Source organism: Marmota monax, unplaced genomic scaffold (assembly GCF_021218885.2).
Source record: "Marmota monax isolate L192 unplaced genomic scaffold, Marmota_monax_Labrador192_F-V1.1 WCK01_AAM20220418_F8-fsc00227, whole genome shotgun sequence".
NCBI classification, from domain to species: domain Eukaryota; kingdom Metazoa; phylum Chordata; class Mammalia; order Rodentia; family Sciuridae; genus Marmota; species Marmota monax.
This window is the reverse complement of record NW_026695208.1, coordinates 711129-725656: the sequence shown is the minus strand read 5'-3', so window position 1 is coordinate 725656 and position 14528 is coordinate 711129. Positions and strand designations below refer to the sequence as shown.

At 32.0% G+C, this 14528-nt stretch overlaps 1 protein-coding gene across 8 annotated transcripts in view; it reads right to left on the bottom strand.

The window, feature by feature from the left end:
• Senp6 (SUMO specific peptidase 6) overlaps positions 1 to 14528 on the bottom strand; it is a 119782-nt gene that overhangs the window by 16796 nt on the left and 88458 nt on the right. For all 8 annotated transcript variants that reach the window (XM_046430431.2, XM_046430433.2, XM_046430432.2 and 5 more), the window contains 7 exons: positions 13335 to 13368; positions 12795 to 12989; positions 11227 to 11453; positions 9753 to 9862; positions 9517 to 9633; positions 4691 to 4810; positions 3155 to 3247 (listed from right to left, as the gene is read on the bottom strand). In XM_046430431.2, the coding sequence (XP_046286387.1) occupies positions 3155 to 3247; positions 4691 to 4810; positions 9517 to 9633; positions 9753 to 9862; positions 11227 to 11453; positions 12795 to 12989; positions 13335 to 13368 (896 nt within the window). The remainder of the gene's footprint in view (positions 1 to 3154; positions 3248 to 4690; positions 4811 to 9516; positions 9634 to 9752; positions 9863 to 11226; positions 11454 to 12794; positions 12990 to 13334; positions 13369 to 14528) is intronic.

Genomic DNA, 14528 nt, shown 5'->3' with positions numbered 1-14528 from the left:
TGAATTCTGGTATCACAGCTCCCAACCATAGAGTACAGATCCTAAGTAAGAAACTGTACCTTCCTGGCTCATATTCATTAAACTAACAAATTGTTTTGAAAAACATTATTTAGTAGGGAAAGGGATATGTGTTGGGATATAATGAACAGTCTATATAGATAGATATTAGAGAACTTAATAGATAAGCACAATATCTCTCATTTGATAGGGTGTTTGATAAATTTTGGTGAATCAAAAAATAAGTACTTTGAATGGAATAAAGTTATTCCACATTCTCATTCCTGCAAAATGCTAGATTATCCCAAGCTAGTACTAAGAAACAGCACTATGTCTTCACCTGACAGGATCCAGTAGAAAGGTCATAAAGACTTGCTTCATTATCAGTAAATCAAATGCCAGACGGATGTTTTTTTCCTGTTCTTAATTATTAATTCTTAATATAGATTTAGATAAACACTAGGGCAGTAGAAAGAACACACCAACTTTCTCATTTCAATCTAGGACACAGATGACTATAGGGCACATCTCAGTTTTAGAATGTTAATATGCTGAAAAATGTGTTTTAAAAATTGATGAATATGGTGTAACATGGTGTTCAACCTACAGCTATAATCTTAGCCTGTTATTTTTTTTAGACATTTCTTAACTTTGTCAATGTAGATAAGCTTTGATTTCTGTTGCCTCTCCTAAAAACTATGGAAAATAATCCTTTTTTGCTGAAAGGAGAAAGCTGAATCAGATCATCACTTATAATCTCAAAGAACCAAGGTTGCTTTTATAAACCATTTTATTTTTTAGTTAAAAAAATTTTGCTTTTTGTCTATTAATAACTGAATCAAGGGGCATTTTATACCCCCGAGCTACATTCCCAGCCACCACCATCCCCTTTACAAAACTCTGAGAAAGGGTCTAAGTTGCTAAGTTTGGCCTTGATCTTGTGATCCTCTTGCCTCAGCTTCCCTAGTCATTGGAATTATAGACAGGCATATACCACCGCACCCAGCTTATGAGCCATTTTAATGCCAAATGGATTAGTAGCTACATTAACCTTAAATTACCAATGGGAGAGAGGCTGAACAAGGCAATTTCACTTATCTTAAATTGAACTATATCCAAATATCAAATCTTTATTCCTTGACAATAACTATAGCAGTTTTTAACAGTTTATAAACTTAAAAAAATAAGCATAATCAGAAAAATAAAACAGTTGACAAATGTGATAGCCAATCTAATATTAATTAGTAAATATCTGTGGCATTAACTCTCTGAAAAACAAAACAGGGGCCTTGTGACTTATAGGCTTTTTTTTTTTTTCCATCTACAAAAGGTATATTCCTCTTATGAAATCCTTTAGTGGCACTTCATCTTTACTCATTCTTCTCTCACCAGGAAGATTAGAAGCACTGACAGTAGTTTCCATACACAGATATAGTGACTAAAAGGGATATGCCTCTGTCCCTAAATTATATGTGACTCAAACTGTACTTCTATTTTAAATATATAATTCATTTCTCACAAATAACTTTCTTACTTACTAGTACCTCATGTGTTACTTACATAATAAATTTAAAGAAAATTTATCTTGGAGAGAATGAAGAAATTAATGTTCAGTTAGTTTTAAATTTTGTTATAAGATTACAACTTAAAATATATGTATATATATATGTTCTGACCTAGGTTATCTGTCTTTGCTTGGGCTACGATGTAGAGCACACAGGCCTCATAATTAAAACATTTTTCTTTTTGGGGGGTGACAGGGGATCTAACTCAGGACCTTTTAAATGCTAGTCAACTGCTCTACCATTAAGGTATACCTTAAGCCCCTAAAATACAATTTATTTTAATTAGTTAATTAATATATTCATGTTTTGGAGACATGATCTCACACTGTTGCCCAAGCAGGCCTTAAATTCCTGAACTCTTGTGATCATTCTACCTCAGTCTCTTAAGAGGATGGGAATATAGGTGTATATCACTAAAACAGATTTTAAATCTGTTTTTCAAAGAAACAAAAGGAAAACAAAAGCGTATTCAGAAGATAGACTGGCACAGCTAGGCTTATTAACATAAACAATCTCAGTCAAGTTTACTCAAACCACGATAAAAATAACACAAAGTAAGGCCATAATTTGTCTAGGCAGGGGAGAACGCTAGGTTACAGTACAATCCACAAAATAGCAAACATCTCCCTCTTTTACTAAATAAGTGAATGCTACTTCATTACCCAAGAAAACTACCTCAGACTCTCCCCCCAACCAAAGCCCAAATTCTCTTATACTTTCTTTTAATGAGAGACCACAGAATTGCTGATGGTTTATTTCTCCCAAGTTATTTGACACCAGGTAAATTTCCAGTGGTCTTTGGCTGAAAAGCATAGGAAAACAAAACAAAACAAAAGCGAGAGCAAGAGCAAGAGAGAAATACAAAAAAACTCAATCTGAGACAGGAGGATTATATTCAAGACCAGTCTGGGCAACTTAGGGAGACTATCTCAAAATAAAATTTAAAAAGGGCTGAGGATGTAGTTTAGTGACAGAGCACTTACATAGTATGTAAGACTCTGGGTTAAACCCACAGTAAAACACACACACACACACACACACACTCACTCACTCACTCACTCATTCACACACCAAACCACCACCACCTTGGAAGTCTAAATTGTATTAAAATTCTATTTTACATATCAATGCCTCTATGGTCAAGGGAGATATACAGGGATGATAATACAAATACAAAGTACTTATGCTTCTCCATTTACTTAGAAAACTGTTTCAAATAGCATGATTTTCAATTTGATCAAATGCCATTAATCCAACCACCTTCCTCTTTGGTTAAAAGCAAATGTGTGTTTTAAAATATTCAAACCCATCTATGTAACTAAACACCCTTTGGTGTTAACATTTTCTCTACCACAAGCATCACTGTTTTTGTTTGAATGACTTTACTCTGCATTGATCTATAAAAATTACTAGAAAGATATCTTTTTTTTTAACAAAATTCAGTACCTGGGAAACTGCATTAATTTTTATAAAACAGGCATATTCAATACTTATGACAAGTTTCAAAAAGCGGTTTTAAAATGGATGAATTCTTTACCTTTTAAACACATATTTAAAAAGTACCATCACACTGACAAAAAATTTTTACTCACGCTTCATTAAGGGGTACAAAAATAAAATCCTTCTCAAAAATATCTACATGCCGGGTCCATGTTTTTACTCTCCCATGCCGTTTTTGTTGTATTCTGTAAGAAAGATAAACTATAAGCTTCTGAATTGTCTCTAATGTTTTAGCTTATATGCAGTGATTTACAAATTATGTAGATTCACATATAACAGCTTCAAAAATTGTATAAGACAGTTTAAGAAGCTGGGAAAAGAAAATAGAACATCTTAGATAAAATGATGAAGGCATGAAACTGCCCATCATTGAATATGGAGGAAAGAGATATTTAATTCTATTGGCATAGCCTAGGGGCTCCAATAATTCTCTTGCCTGGACTTCCGTCTCTACTTTTTTTATTATGCAAACTGGTACTAGCAGCTATACAGTGAGGGGCAGGCATAAGAGCATGATTTATGGTAACTAAGGAGAAGAAAGCAGGAAAAGCAGCATCAACTGACATTAGATGAAGCAGGATAGATTATGAGCACAGGTCAAAATCAATGACTATCAACAACTCTAAAATGCAAATTAGGAATTGTTAAAATAGAAAATATTTGTATTATACACAGTAGCAATCAATTCAAGACATTAAACAGTTAAGTGAGTATGTACAACTCCTGTGTCTACCTATTTGACCTATTACCAGTCAAGAATTAGAGCTGGATGCCATCACTATAAGGAGAGGAATTATAAATAAAATAACTCAGATGTTAACTTGTCTATGAAGAACCATCCAAATAACTTATTTAAAGTACAGATTCACAGGTTTCTCTTAGATATTATAGATGGAAGAGCTAGAGAAAAACAGAGCAATCTGCATCTAAGCAATTTTTAAAATTCAGTCATATTTGGAAAGCACTATTCTTGATATGACACCCATAATATTTATAAATTCTAGGTATTCTGGGGATATTAGAATATTATTGATTACATTAATCTTATAAACTAGTAATAGTAATAAGTGATGTGGATTCAGTAAGAAATTTAAGAAAAATTATACCCTAGAATTAGTGCAGGATTATTGTAAGGCAGTTAAACACAAATCTGTAAAGAATGAAAATAAACCTATTTGATGCCTCTCCTGGCTGTACAATTTAGAAAATAAGCAAGTAAATTGCAGAGATTTCTATTTTCTTTTAAATACTAATGGCACTCCATTCCACATTCATGAATTCAACCAAGGACAGAAAATATTCTGGGGAAAAAATTGCATCTGTACTGAACATGTATATATATTTTTTTCCTTGACATCATCCCCTGAAGAATATAATGACCATAAATAGCATATTACATTATCATTAGAGGTGATTTAAAGTATACAGAAGATGTGCCATAGGTTATATGCAAATACTGCACAATTTTACATACTTGACCATCTCCAGATTTGGGTATCTGCATGTGGGGTAGGGGAAATCTGAAATCAAACTCCCATGGATATTGATTGATAACTGTTAAATGATTTTTTTACAAAATTAAAATTGAATCTTATTACATCTGTTAAAATATTTTCAGTCTGACTTACGACAGATTGGTTGTTTCATGATTTCTCCTCTCTCTCTGATTAAGGCGTTTATAGAAAAAAGAACTGAATATATGAATTCGGTCAGCTTCTTCTTTTTTCAGTTTTTCAAGCACCAAATATCTATTTTAAGCAAAAATAATTTCAATGTAATAATTTAATTCATATTAAAATTAACCAGTCATGCAGTAATAAAATATTTTTTTAGCTATCATTAAACTCTATTCCTTAGAAATGAACGAACTTATTGGCAAACTTTTGGACAATGATAATGACCAGATTATGTTTGGATAATGAAAAATAGTATTTTAGAGTAATATTATGACTTGAAAGATATAATAATTTAAAATTAAGGATACACTTTAAATCAAAGAGTAAAGAAAGCATATGTCCACGCAAAATTTATACATGAACATTACAAGCAGCACTGTTCAAAAATTGTCAAAAAATGTAAATGATACCGGACACGGTAGCACACGCCTGTAATCCCAGCAGCTCAGGAGGCTGAGATAGGAGGATCATAAGTTCACCACCAGCCTCAGCAAAAGCAAGGTGCTAAGCAACTCAGTGAGACCCTGTCTCTAAATACAATAAAAAATAGGGCTGGGGAATGTGGCTCAGTGGTTACGTGCCCCTGAATTCAATCCCTGGTACAAAAAAAAAAAAAAAGTAAATGACAGAATTGCATATCAAATAATGAATGGAAAAATAAAATGTACATGGAATAATATTCAACAATAAAACGAAACAAAATGGTGATACACATGACAACAGAGAATAACCTTAAAAGCATGCTAAGTAAAAGAAACTACATGTGAAGAACCACATATTATATGCTCCCATTTACATAAAAATTCCAGAATTGCAAATCCATTAACAGAGAGAAGACTGGTGGTTACCTTAGGCCTTTGGTAGGTTGAAAAAAAAAAAAAAACAGGCAGTAACTACTAACAGGTACTGGGGTTTCTCTTTTGGATAATGAGAATGTTCAGATGTTGACTGTGGTGAGAGTTTTATAATTTTCAAATATAATAAAAAAAAACTGAACTATAGACTTTAGAAGGGTGATTTGCAGGGTATGTGGACTGTACTTCAATAATTATTTTAATACTATTCATTTCATTTTAAACAGTTTAGTTAATCAATCTTAAAGACTCAACTATATACTACTTTTTATGAAAATAAAAGACACAAAGAATCCTGGCAGTGGTGAGGTTATCGACAATGTCTCTTTAAAGTGACCTTATACTGGTTCTAATTTTTCCTTACTTTAGTTTTCTGTAAATTTATATGAAAACAAATTGAAATGCTCCTTTATGTTGCAAAGGGAAATTGTTATAATAAATTTATTTGTTTCAAACTTTCTCATAGGAGCTATGCAATCAAGCTATGGCCACATTCATTTTACTCAAGTGAAGATAGTCTAATTGCCTTGTGAAGTCTTACACAGAAACACCAAATGCTTAAGAGGTGTGTTCTCTCAGAGGGCAGGCACAGTTTTGAAACCTTTTACTTTTATAATTCCAAAGCTCAAGTTCTAATGAAAAGGAAATAACGTAAAATATTTCTTACATTCAAGCAACTCAGTGTGCCCCTACAAAACAATAAGTTCATGACACAAAGTAAACTGATTATTATTTCTGTAATAATATACTCAGAAAGCAATGTGTACTAACTTAGCTCTAAGTTCAGGAGCTAAACCATAGAGGGGGAACTATTTTACTTTTGCGGGCCCAAATTACAATGATTACTTTATAAAACTGAACTGAATAAACAAAGAGATAATTCAACTTAAAATGTAAAGTTGGGCTGGGGATGTGGCTCAAGCGGTAGTGCGCTCGCCTGGCACGCATGCGGCGCTGGGTTCAATCCTCAGCACCACGTACAAATAAAGATGTTGTGTCTGCTGAAAACTGAAAAATAAATATTAAAAAATTCTCTCTCTTAAAAAAAAAATGTAAAGTTATTTGTGATTAAAAGAAAACTAACTACTTCATATATAAACAAATTGTTGTCTTTTAAAGAAACTAGTTTTGTCTCAGTTTTAACTCTGAACTACCCATAAATAATTGTGTGAATACAGTTCTGGTTGTTTTAAATATACATGTATTATAATTATTGATTTTAATAAGAAGTTATGTTTCAGTTTATAATTAAAGACAAAATCCAAGTTTACTGGAAAAAAAAACTCTTGGCCTTTTCTTCCATTTGGGTACATTAAGGCACATCAGTGCATAAGCCATTTTAATATTGACTGTTGTGGTCAAATAGTTCACGCTATCTCAAAAAGTATAAAATCTATAATAACAAGATAACATTTAATTTTAACATTTGAAAATGTTTTTAAGGTTAATCTACAACTACACGAAAGTAATTTTCTAAGTATTTTTATTAAAATAATCCTTTTTCTCTGCATCGTATTAACATTTCCCAGATGCCATGTTTTCCTGCTTCTTGAAAAGTTGGCAAACTTTGTTTAAAAGTTTGTTTCTAATTTGTAGAGCTAGAAATAGAGAAGAATGAACAGCTCTGACATCAGGAAGACTTATTCATTTTAATAGTAAAGCTTCCTTTTAATTTCACTTCTAAGAATGTCATGAGAGAAATATCAATAGGTTATTTAAAAATAATTATTTTTAATTTTAATCTTTATTAGTACTATGCTTGTATCAGAGAAGGCAGACTAAGTTTAACTATATGAAATCTGTCTTAAAGCCTAACTAAAATATGAGGAGACTCCTGAAATATAATAATGATTATATCTTAAAAAGTGTAATTATTTCTGTATGAAATAGACAAAACAGAACATAAACAAAATACAGGATTTCAACTATTTTTAAAATTCCACTATATGTTTTAAAAAACAAACAAATATAAAGACCCAGATTAAAAGTAAAGGGATGAAGATGTGTACACCATGCAAATGCAAATTAAAAGAACCTGGAAGAGCTATATTCATTTTGAACAAAGCTCTTAAAAACAAGGAAGATTATCAGGGAGAAAGAGGGATACTTTGTAATGATAAAGGTGTAAACTCTACAAGATATAAATAACTGTATATGTACCTAACAACAGACCTTCAAAATACATGTGGCTTCAAGAACAGATATAGAAGATTTCAAAGGAGAAAGACAAATGCATAATTAACGTGGGATATTTCAATAACCCTTCTCCATAAACGACAGAACAACCAGGCACAAAATCTGTAGGGATAAATGACCTTAATAGCCCTATCAACCAAATTGACCTAATAACAATAATGAACACTCCATTTAACAATAGCAATGTTGTTCTATACATTCACTTCATGCTTCTTATTCTTAGTAGCTTGACTTGTTCAAGTAGTAGAGTATAAATCAGGACTGAGATAACATTTTCTTAAATTGTAGTAAAAACAAAATTTACTATCTTAACTATTTTAACTAAGTAGTTCAGTAGTGTACAGTATATTTAATTTCGGTTACAAATTAAAGTATGCATTATTCCATTTTGGCAAAAATGAAACTCTACATCCAATAAACAATTTCTTTTTCTCCCTCCTCCAGTACCTGGTAACTATCAATTATACTGTCTGTTTCTATGAATTTGATTACTTTGGGTATCTCATAAGTGTGATCATACAGCATTTGTCTTTCTGTGACTTATTTTTCACATAATGCCCCAGAATTCGATCCATGAGACTGTAGTTACAATTTCCTTCTTTTTGAGAATAATATTCCATTATATGTATAATGTCATAGTTTACTTATCCATTTATCCATCTATGGACCATTAAATGATTTCCACCTCTTAGCTATTGTGAACAGGAGTGTACAAATATCTTTTCAAGACCATGCTTTCACTTCTCTTGGATTTTTATACAGGATTCAGGTTGTAAGATCATGTGGCAATTTTATTTTTAAATTTCTGAAGAATTTCCACATTGTCTTCCATTACGTAGTGGCTATACCATTTTATAATACTACCAAGAGGGAAAAACAGTTCCAATTTCTTCATATTCTCACCAACCATTGTTATTTTCTTTTTGCTGTTTTTGGATGGTAGCCAACCCAGTGGGTTTGCAGTGATATCACATTATGGTTTCATTTGTATTTTCTAAGGATTAAGTTAAGTGAGCATCTTTTCAAATCCTTGTTTGCCATTTGTATGAAGAAACACTCCCGCCCCCACTTTTTTTTCAGTGCTCTAACACTGAACTACAAACCCAGCCTGATATATCATCTTTTGATTTAGCAACAAAGAACTTTCTTTAAATCTGTCCTTAAATATATGTTAGGTTTCAGGGGGTCTTACAAGGTTAGGTATTTAAAACCTAATGCAGTTTTTCCTTTCAGAGAACATAATTCATCTGTTCCCTCCTCACAGATCTGTCAATTTTGCTTCATGTCATGTATAGCTCTACTTTATGGAACATATCATTTAAGGTTGCTATGTTTTCCTGGTGGATCACTCCTTTATCATCATATAATGTCTCTGATAATTTTCTTTGCTCATCATTTCTTTAATGATACTCCTGTCTCCTTTGTTCAAAGTTAATATTTGCAGAGTCAATCTTGTTCCATTCTTTTCCTTTCCAACCAATCTTTGAAGGGAATTTGCATTTTTTCTATTACTTGACATGTATTACTTCACCAAATTCTCACAATCCTTTTAGACACCATTCTCACTTTTAAAATGTGAAAACACAGGTAAAATCAGATCAAAAACTTTCCAAATGTTACTCAAAAAGTAAAATTTAAAACCAAAATAATCTGACTTTAGAAAATAAAAATACACAATACAAAATATTATTAAAAATTTGCTAAAAGGTTAGTAGAAAATTAACTTACTTCAAATAAAAGTCTATAATAACATCATTTAAAAATTCTCCTTCACTTAGACAGTGCAGGTCCTCATTAGTAACAGAGATGCCTCCCTTAGCTGGAGGTGGTGGATACACGATCAATCTGCAATTAAAAAAAAAAAAACAAGCAAATAAACAAAGCTTTACAAATGTATATAAGTGAATTATAATAGAAAAGAAAAAGAAATTCACAGCATTACAAATGTAAAAGAAATTTCTCACTTTTCTACAGGTCCAATGAAGATGGTATGGCTCTCTGAGGTTTCTTCATCATCATCAAAAAACTGGAATTCCTGTTTGTTTCTAAGCTGTATTTTGGATTCAAATGATACCTGGTAAAAGAAATTAAATTATCAATTCAAAGTCAAATGGAAAAATCTTCTATAAGAGCAAGTGCAAGGCACAGAAAGTTTTTAATTAAAAATGATTAAAAATAAGAAACTAGAATAGTATGTTTGAATCTGTATTAAAAACAATAAACAGGTTGGGCGTGGTAGCACACCGCTGTATTATCACCTACTACAGAGGCTGAGGCAGAAGAACCACAAGTTCAAAGCTAGCCTGAGTAACTCTGTAAGACCGTCTCAAGAAAATTTAAAAAGAAGGCTTGGAATGTAGCACAGTGTTAAAGCATTTCCCTCACATGTGCAAAGGCCCAGGGTTCAATTCTCAATATGGAAAAAAAAGGGGAAAGAGTAGGGGGTCACTTTCTTTTATCTTTAGCTTCTAGACAGAGACAGTATACTAATATGTTAATAATGACTTTCCAGCATCTTATTACTATAAGATCTCTACTATCCATAATAGATCAGATTATGGTAGTATAAGATTTAAAGAACCTTTTAAAAAAAAAACAGAAGTGGGTTTGTTTTCTTCTAGCAGTGAAGGCCTACCTAAGTTCAATGTTTTTAATGCCTTGGCAATCCATAATATGTGGGGCAGAGGCTTAGGGAACCTAGTTTAATAAGCTCTCACCCTCTACAAGATTTAAATGAAATAGAGGCTCCTTAGAGGGAGAAGCCTTGGATTGAAATATAAAGTCCATTCCATCTATCTTATGGCTTCTGCTACTCTTTTCTTCCTCTAAAGCATTATCTCCTGTAGCCAACCCTGCAAAATGAGGATGATGATTCCCCTTCCTCCTGCTTTTTATCCCAATCCACTGTGTGAGACCTTGCTCAACTATCACTAAGATAGTGTTTGGACAGTCAATTTCTGTGTATATACCAAGGCTGAGAGATTTGGCCCCAATAAATTAAGTCAGCAAAATTTAGTTGCTGTGGTAGTGTTATAATAATACTAGGGCATTTGGTTCATGTGGCTTCAGAGTTACCTAACTATATGAGTAGTTCCTATAACTGGATATATACACAGACAATCAAGGTCAAACAATATGTATTCCTCCCTTCCCAAGTTTTCAATCATGTATGCATATATTAAATATAAAGCATAAAACCACACACAAAGGAGCAAAATTCCTCCAAACCTAAGACTCAGGGTAAATAATTGATTTGAATGAAGCAGTGTGTGTATGTGTACATTGGGAATCTTGTTCCTAAATTAGATGCTACAAGATAGTTCACACATCACATATAAAAAGGAATTAATTCTAAAATGGAATTTATATGAAAGTCATTATTATAAAACACGTCCCCTTAAAATTACTCATTACTCAAAATAAATTTAACATAATTACAGTTTTAACTTTATTTTCTTTTTGCACACAACTTCCTTTGATGCTCTCTTCATAGCTTCGGGTGCAGGCAACAAGTCTGCTATTGGCTTCTTCGAAGGGAATTTTTGCAAAAAAATTGGGAACATTATTTTTTATACCAATGTCAGTAATGATGCTTTCAAATACCATATTTGCCTGAGGATCAAGGCCATTTTGAAAAATCAAAATTATGTATTGTTCCTCCGAATCTGAAAAGAAATAAATATAACCATAAGACTAAAAGAATAAAGTAAATAGATAATTTAAAGAGTAACAACTAATTATTCTGAAGACTTAGATCATCAGAAGTCTTGGAATAAACATCCAAAAATTAATGTTTAAGATACAATAAATACTGAAATAAAGATCAGTGTTACCAATGTCACTTAAAGTTAACAAAAGAAAGGAACTGTTATTATTTTAGTAACAGCTCAAGAACAAGTCTACTGAGCTGGGGTTGTAACTCAGTGGTAGAGTGCTTGCTTAGCATGTGTAAAGCACTGGGTTTGATTCTCAGCATCACATATAAATAAATAAAATAAAGGTCCATCAACAACTAAAAAAGTATTTATAAGAACAAGTCTACTAATGCATGTAACGAATATACCTACTTACAGTCTTAAATATGTACCAGGTAACATTTTTGCCAGATACAAATAGGAAAGTGCTAAGCAAATTAGTAGTATATCTACTGAATTTAATTGCAAAACTGCTGTTCACGAATGTGTCAACTTTTGCAGTTTTACTTATAGGTGAACACAATATCTTTATTTTTTTATTTTTCATGTGGTGCTGAGGATCAAACTCAGAGCTTCATGCATGCTAGGCGAGTACTCTACCTCTGAGCCACAACTCCAGCTCCAACGTTTGCAGTTTTAATAGTAACTATAAGTTACTAATTATTAAGATAAAATGGCAATTACTGCTGAAAAGTATTTATTTTGTAAGCAATCAGGCTATGACATAAATGTTAGAGGTGAAGGGCAACCAACTAGAGAATTAGATCTATTTTTTGTAAAGAACGAAGACCCCAGTGTAACTCCACATCATGTGCAACCACAAGAATGGAAAGTTATACTCCAGGTATGTATAATATGTCAAAATACACTCTACGGTCATTTTTAATTAAGAACAACAACAGCAACAAAAAATAAAAACCTTTTCTATGAACTTGAAAACTTTCTATTCATAAGCCTATTTTTATGGATTCTGATTTACAGTTCAACAAATCGATTTTACTTAGTGTTAAAAAATACACATCTTTTGAATTTTAACTCATTTTTAAAACTTCCTCAATGGGTACACTTGGATTTTTATCTTCAGCTCTTCCACTTTGAGTGGGATTTTCCTCAACTACAAAATGAAGGCAGTAATATCTGTTTTACAAGGTAGCCACTGTATTATATTCTAATAAAGGAAATTAGTGCACTAAGAAATATTGCTTCATTAGGCCTTCATTCTGTACTAATCATAAAGTCTTCCACTTTCTAGTGCAAGCACATTCTGCTATTCAACTGATTATGTCTTAAACTCTGTTCCACATAACTTACTTGATAACTTATTTATTCCTTTACAATCATTCCGAATTTTATCCTCCTTATTCATTTGCAATTGCATGCTCAGTTTTTGATAAACTGTTGGTATTGCCTGAAGAAACACGACTGGTAATTTTCGTACATTACACCATTCACATTTAGTTAGATCAGAGGTATTTAAAATAATCTCTACAGGATCACTTTCTGGTTCTAGAGGAAAAACAAATGGAAATGTTAAATGGATCAATCAATTTTTACAAGATCAAAAATCATGAATGAAGAAAATACAACTTTAAATTTAAAGGTCTATTTATTATTCCATAAGTATATTAAGAAAATTTCTATATTTTTCCCAAAATAAGAGGCTCTAAAAGATTATGCTTTGTTGTGTTGTAGAAAGAAATTACACCAAGATACATGCCCTTTGTTAAGAAGACAGATAATAATGAATAATCATCTTAATGAATTCAATAAATACCATTTAACCTTTTATTCCTATCAAGTACTTTAGTGTACACAATGCTTTAGTGAATAAACAGATATAAAGTAGCTTACCATCTAGATGTATCTTGATAAAATCTAAACAAAACTAAAAAAAAAAATAAGATAATTAGTACTGATCACAGACTTATAAAGACTTTACACATACTTTATATGATAGACTACATGGACCTTACGTCTTTAGAAGGAAGAGAAACCAAGTCATTTACTATGTGCTTAAACTTAAGATGAAATATTTTCCCAAAAAAATATCTCTCAGAAAGTAGGGCTTTACTTTTTTTTCCAAGTACTTAGAATTTTTTTTATATTGCTACTTTGTCTCTAGAGAAACTCACATATTATTATAATGAACACTTGAATACTCCTTACCCAGATTTACTGTTAATATTTTGCCACATCCACTGCATTACTTTGTGCAACACACACACACACACACACACATGGTCACTTCCCTTTTGCTCAACCTTCATAAAGCAGGCATTTCATTTGCAAATCCTTCAGCATATATTTCCTAAGAACAAGACATTATCCTGTGCAACCAAAACATTAGCACATCTTAGAAATCAAGGTTAACTTAATTCAAAAGTTCATACTTTAAATTTCACTAACTGCTCAAAATTTGCCTTTATCCTTGTTTCAACTTTGCCCAAATCCATGAATCTATCAAGGTTATATTACATTGATCTCATATCTATTCCATTCTACACTAGTCTCTCTCTGTTCTTCCTGGCCCGGCCTTTAAGAAACCTAGGCTAAGTTCTGCAAAACATCTAACATGTATCGGATTGTGTTTCTTCATTTTTAAAATTCAGGCCACATATTTCCACACAAACTGCACATAGATGATGGGCTGATACTTCCCATAATTTCACATCAGAAGACAAGCTGTGTCAGTTTCATTAATGATACAAATTTAATCACTTAAACTAAGGCAGCGACTGGTAGGTTTTTCCACTTGAAAGATTATATATATATATATAATCTACATATATATAAAATTGATTGATCCATTTAACATTTCCATTTGTTTTTCCTCTATATATACACACACACACACATTCCCTTTGCAATTAAATACTCTTGAGAAAAAATTCTTGAAGGCTTGTGAAAGTTCTGTTTTCTCATCATCTTTTTAAATATATTTTTTTAGTTGTAGATGACACAATACCTTTATTTTATTTGTTTATTTTTATGTGGTGCCGGGATCAAACCCAGTACCTCACGTATGCTAGGGAAGCGCTCTACCAC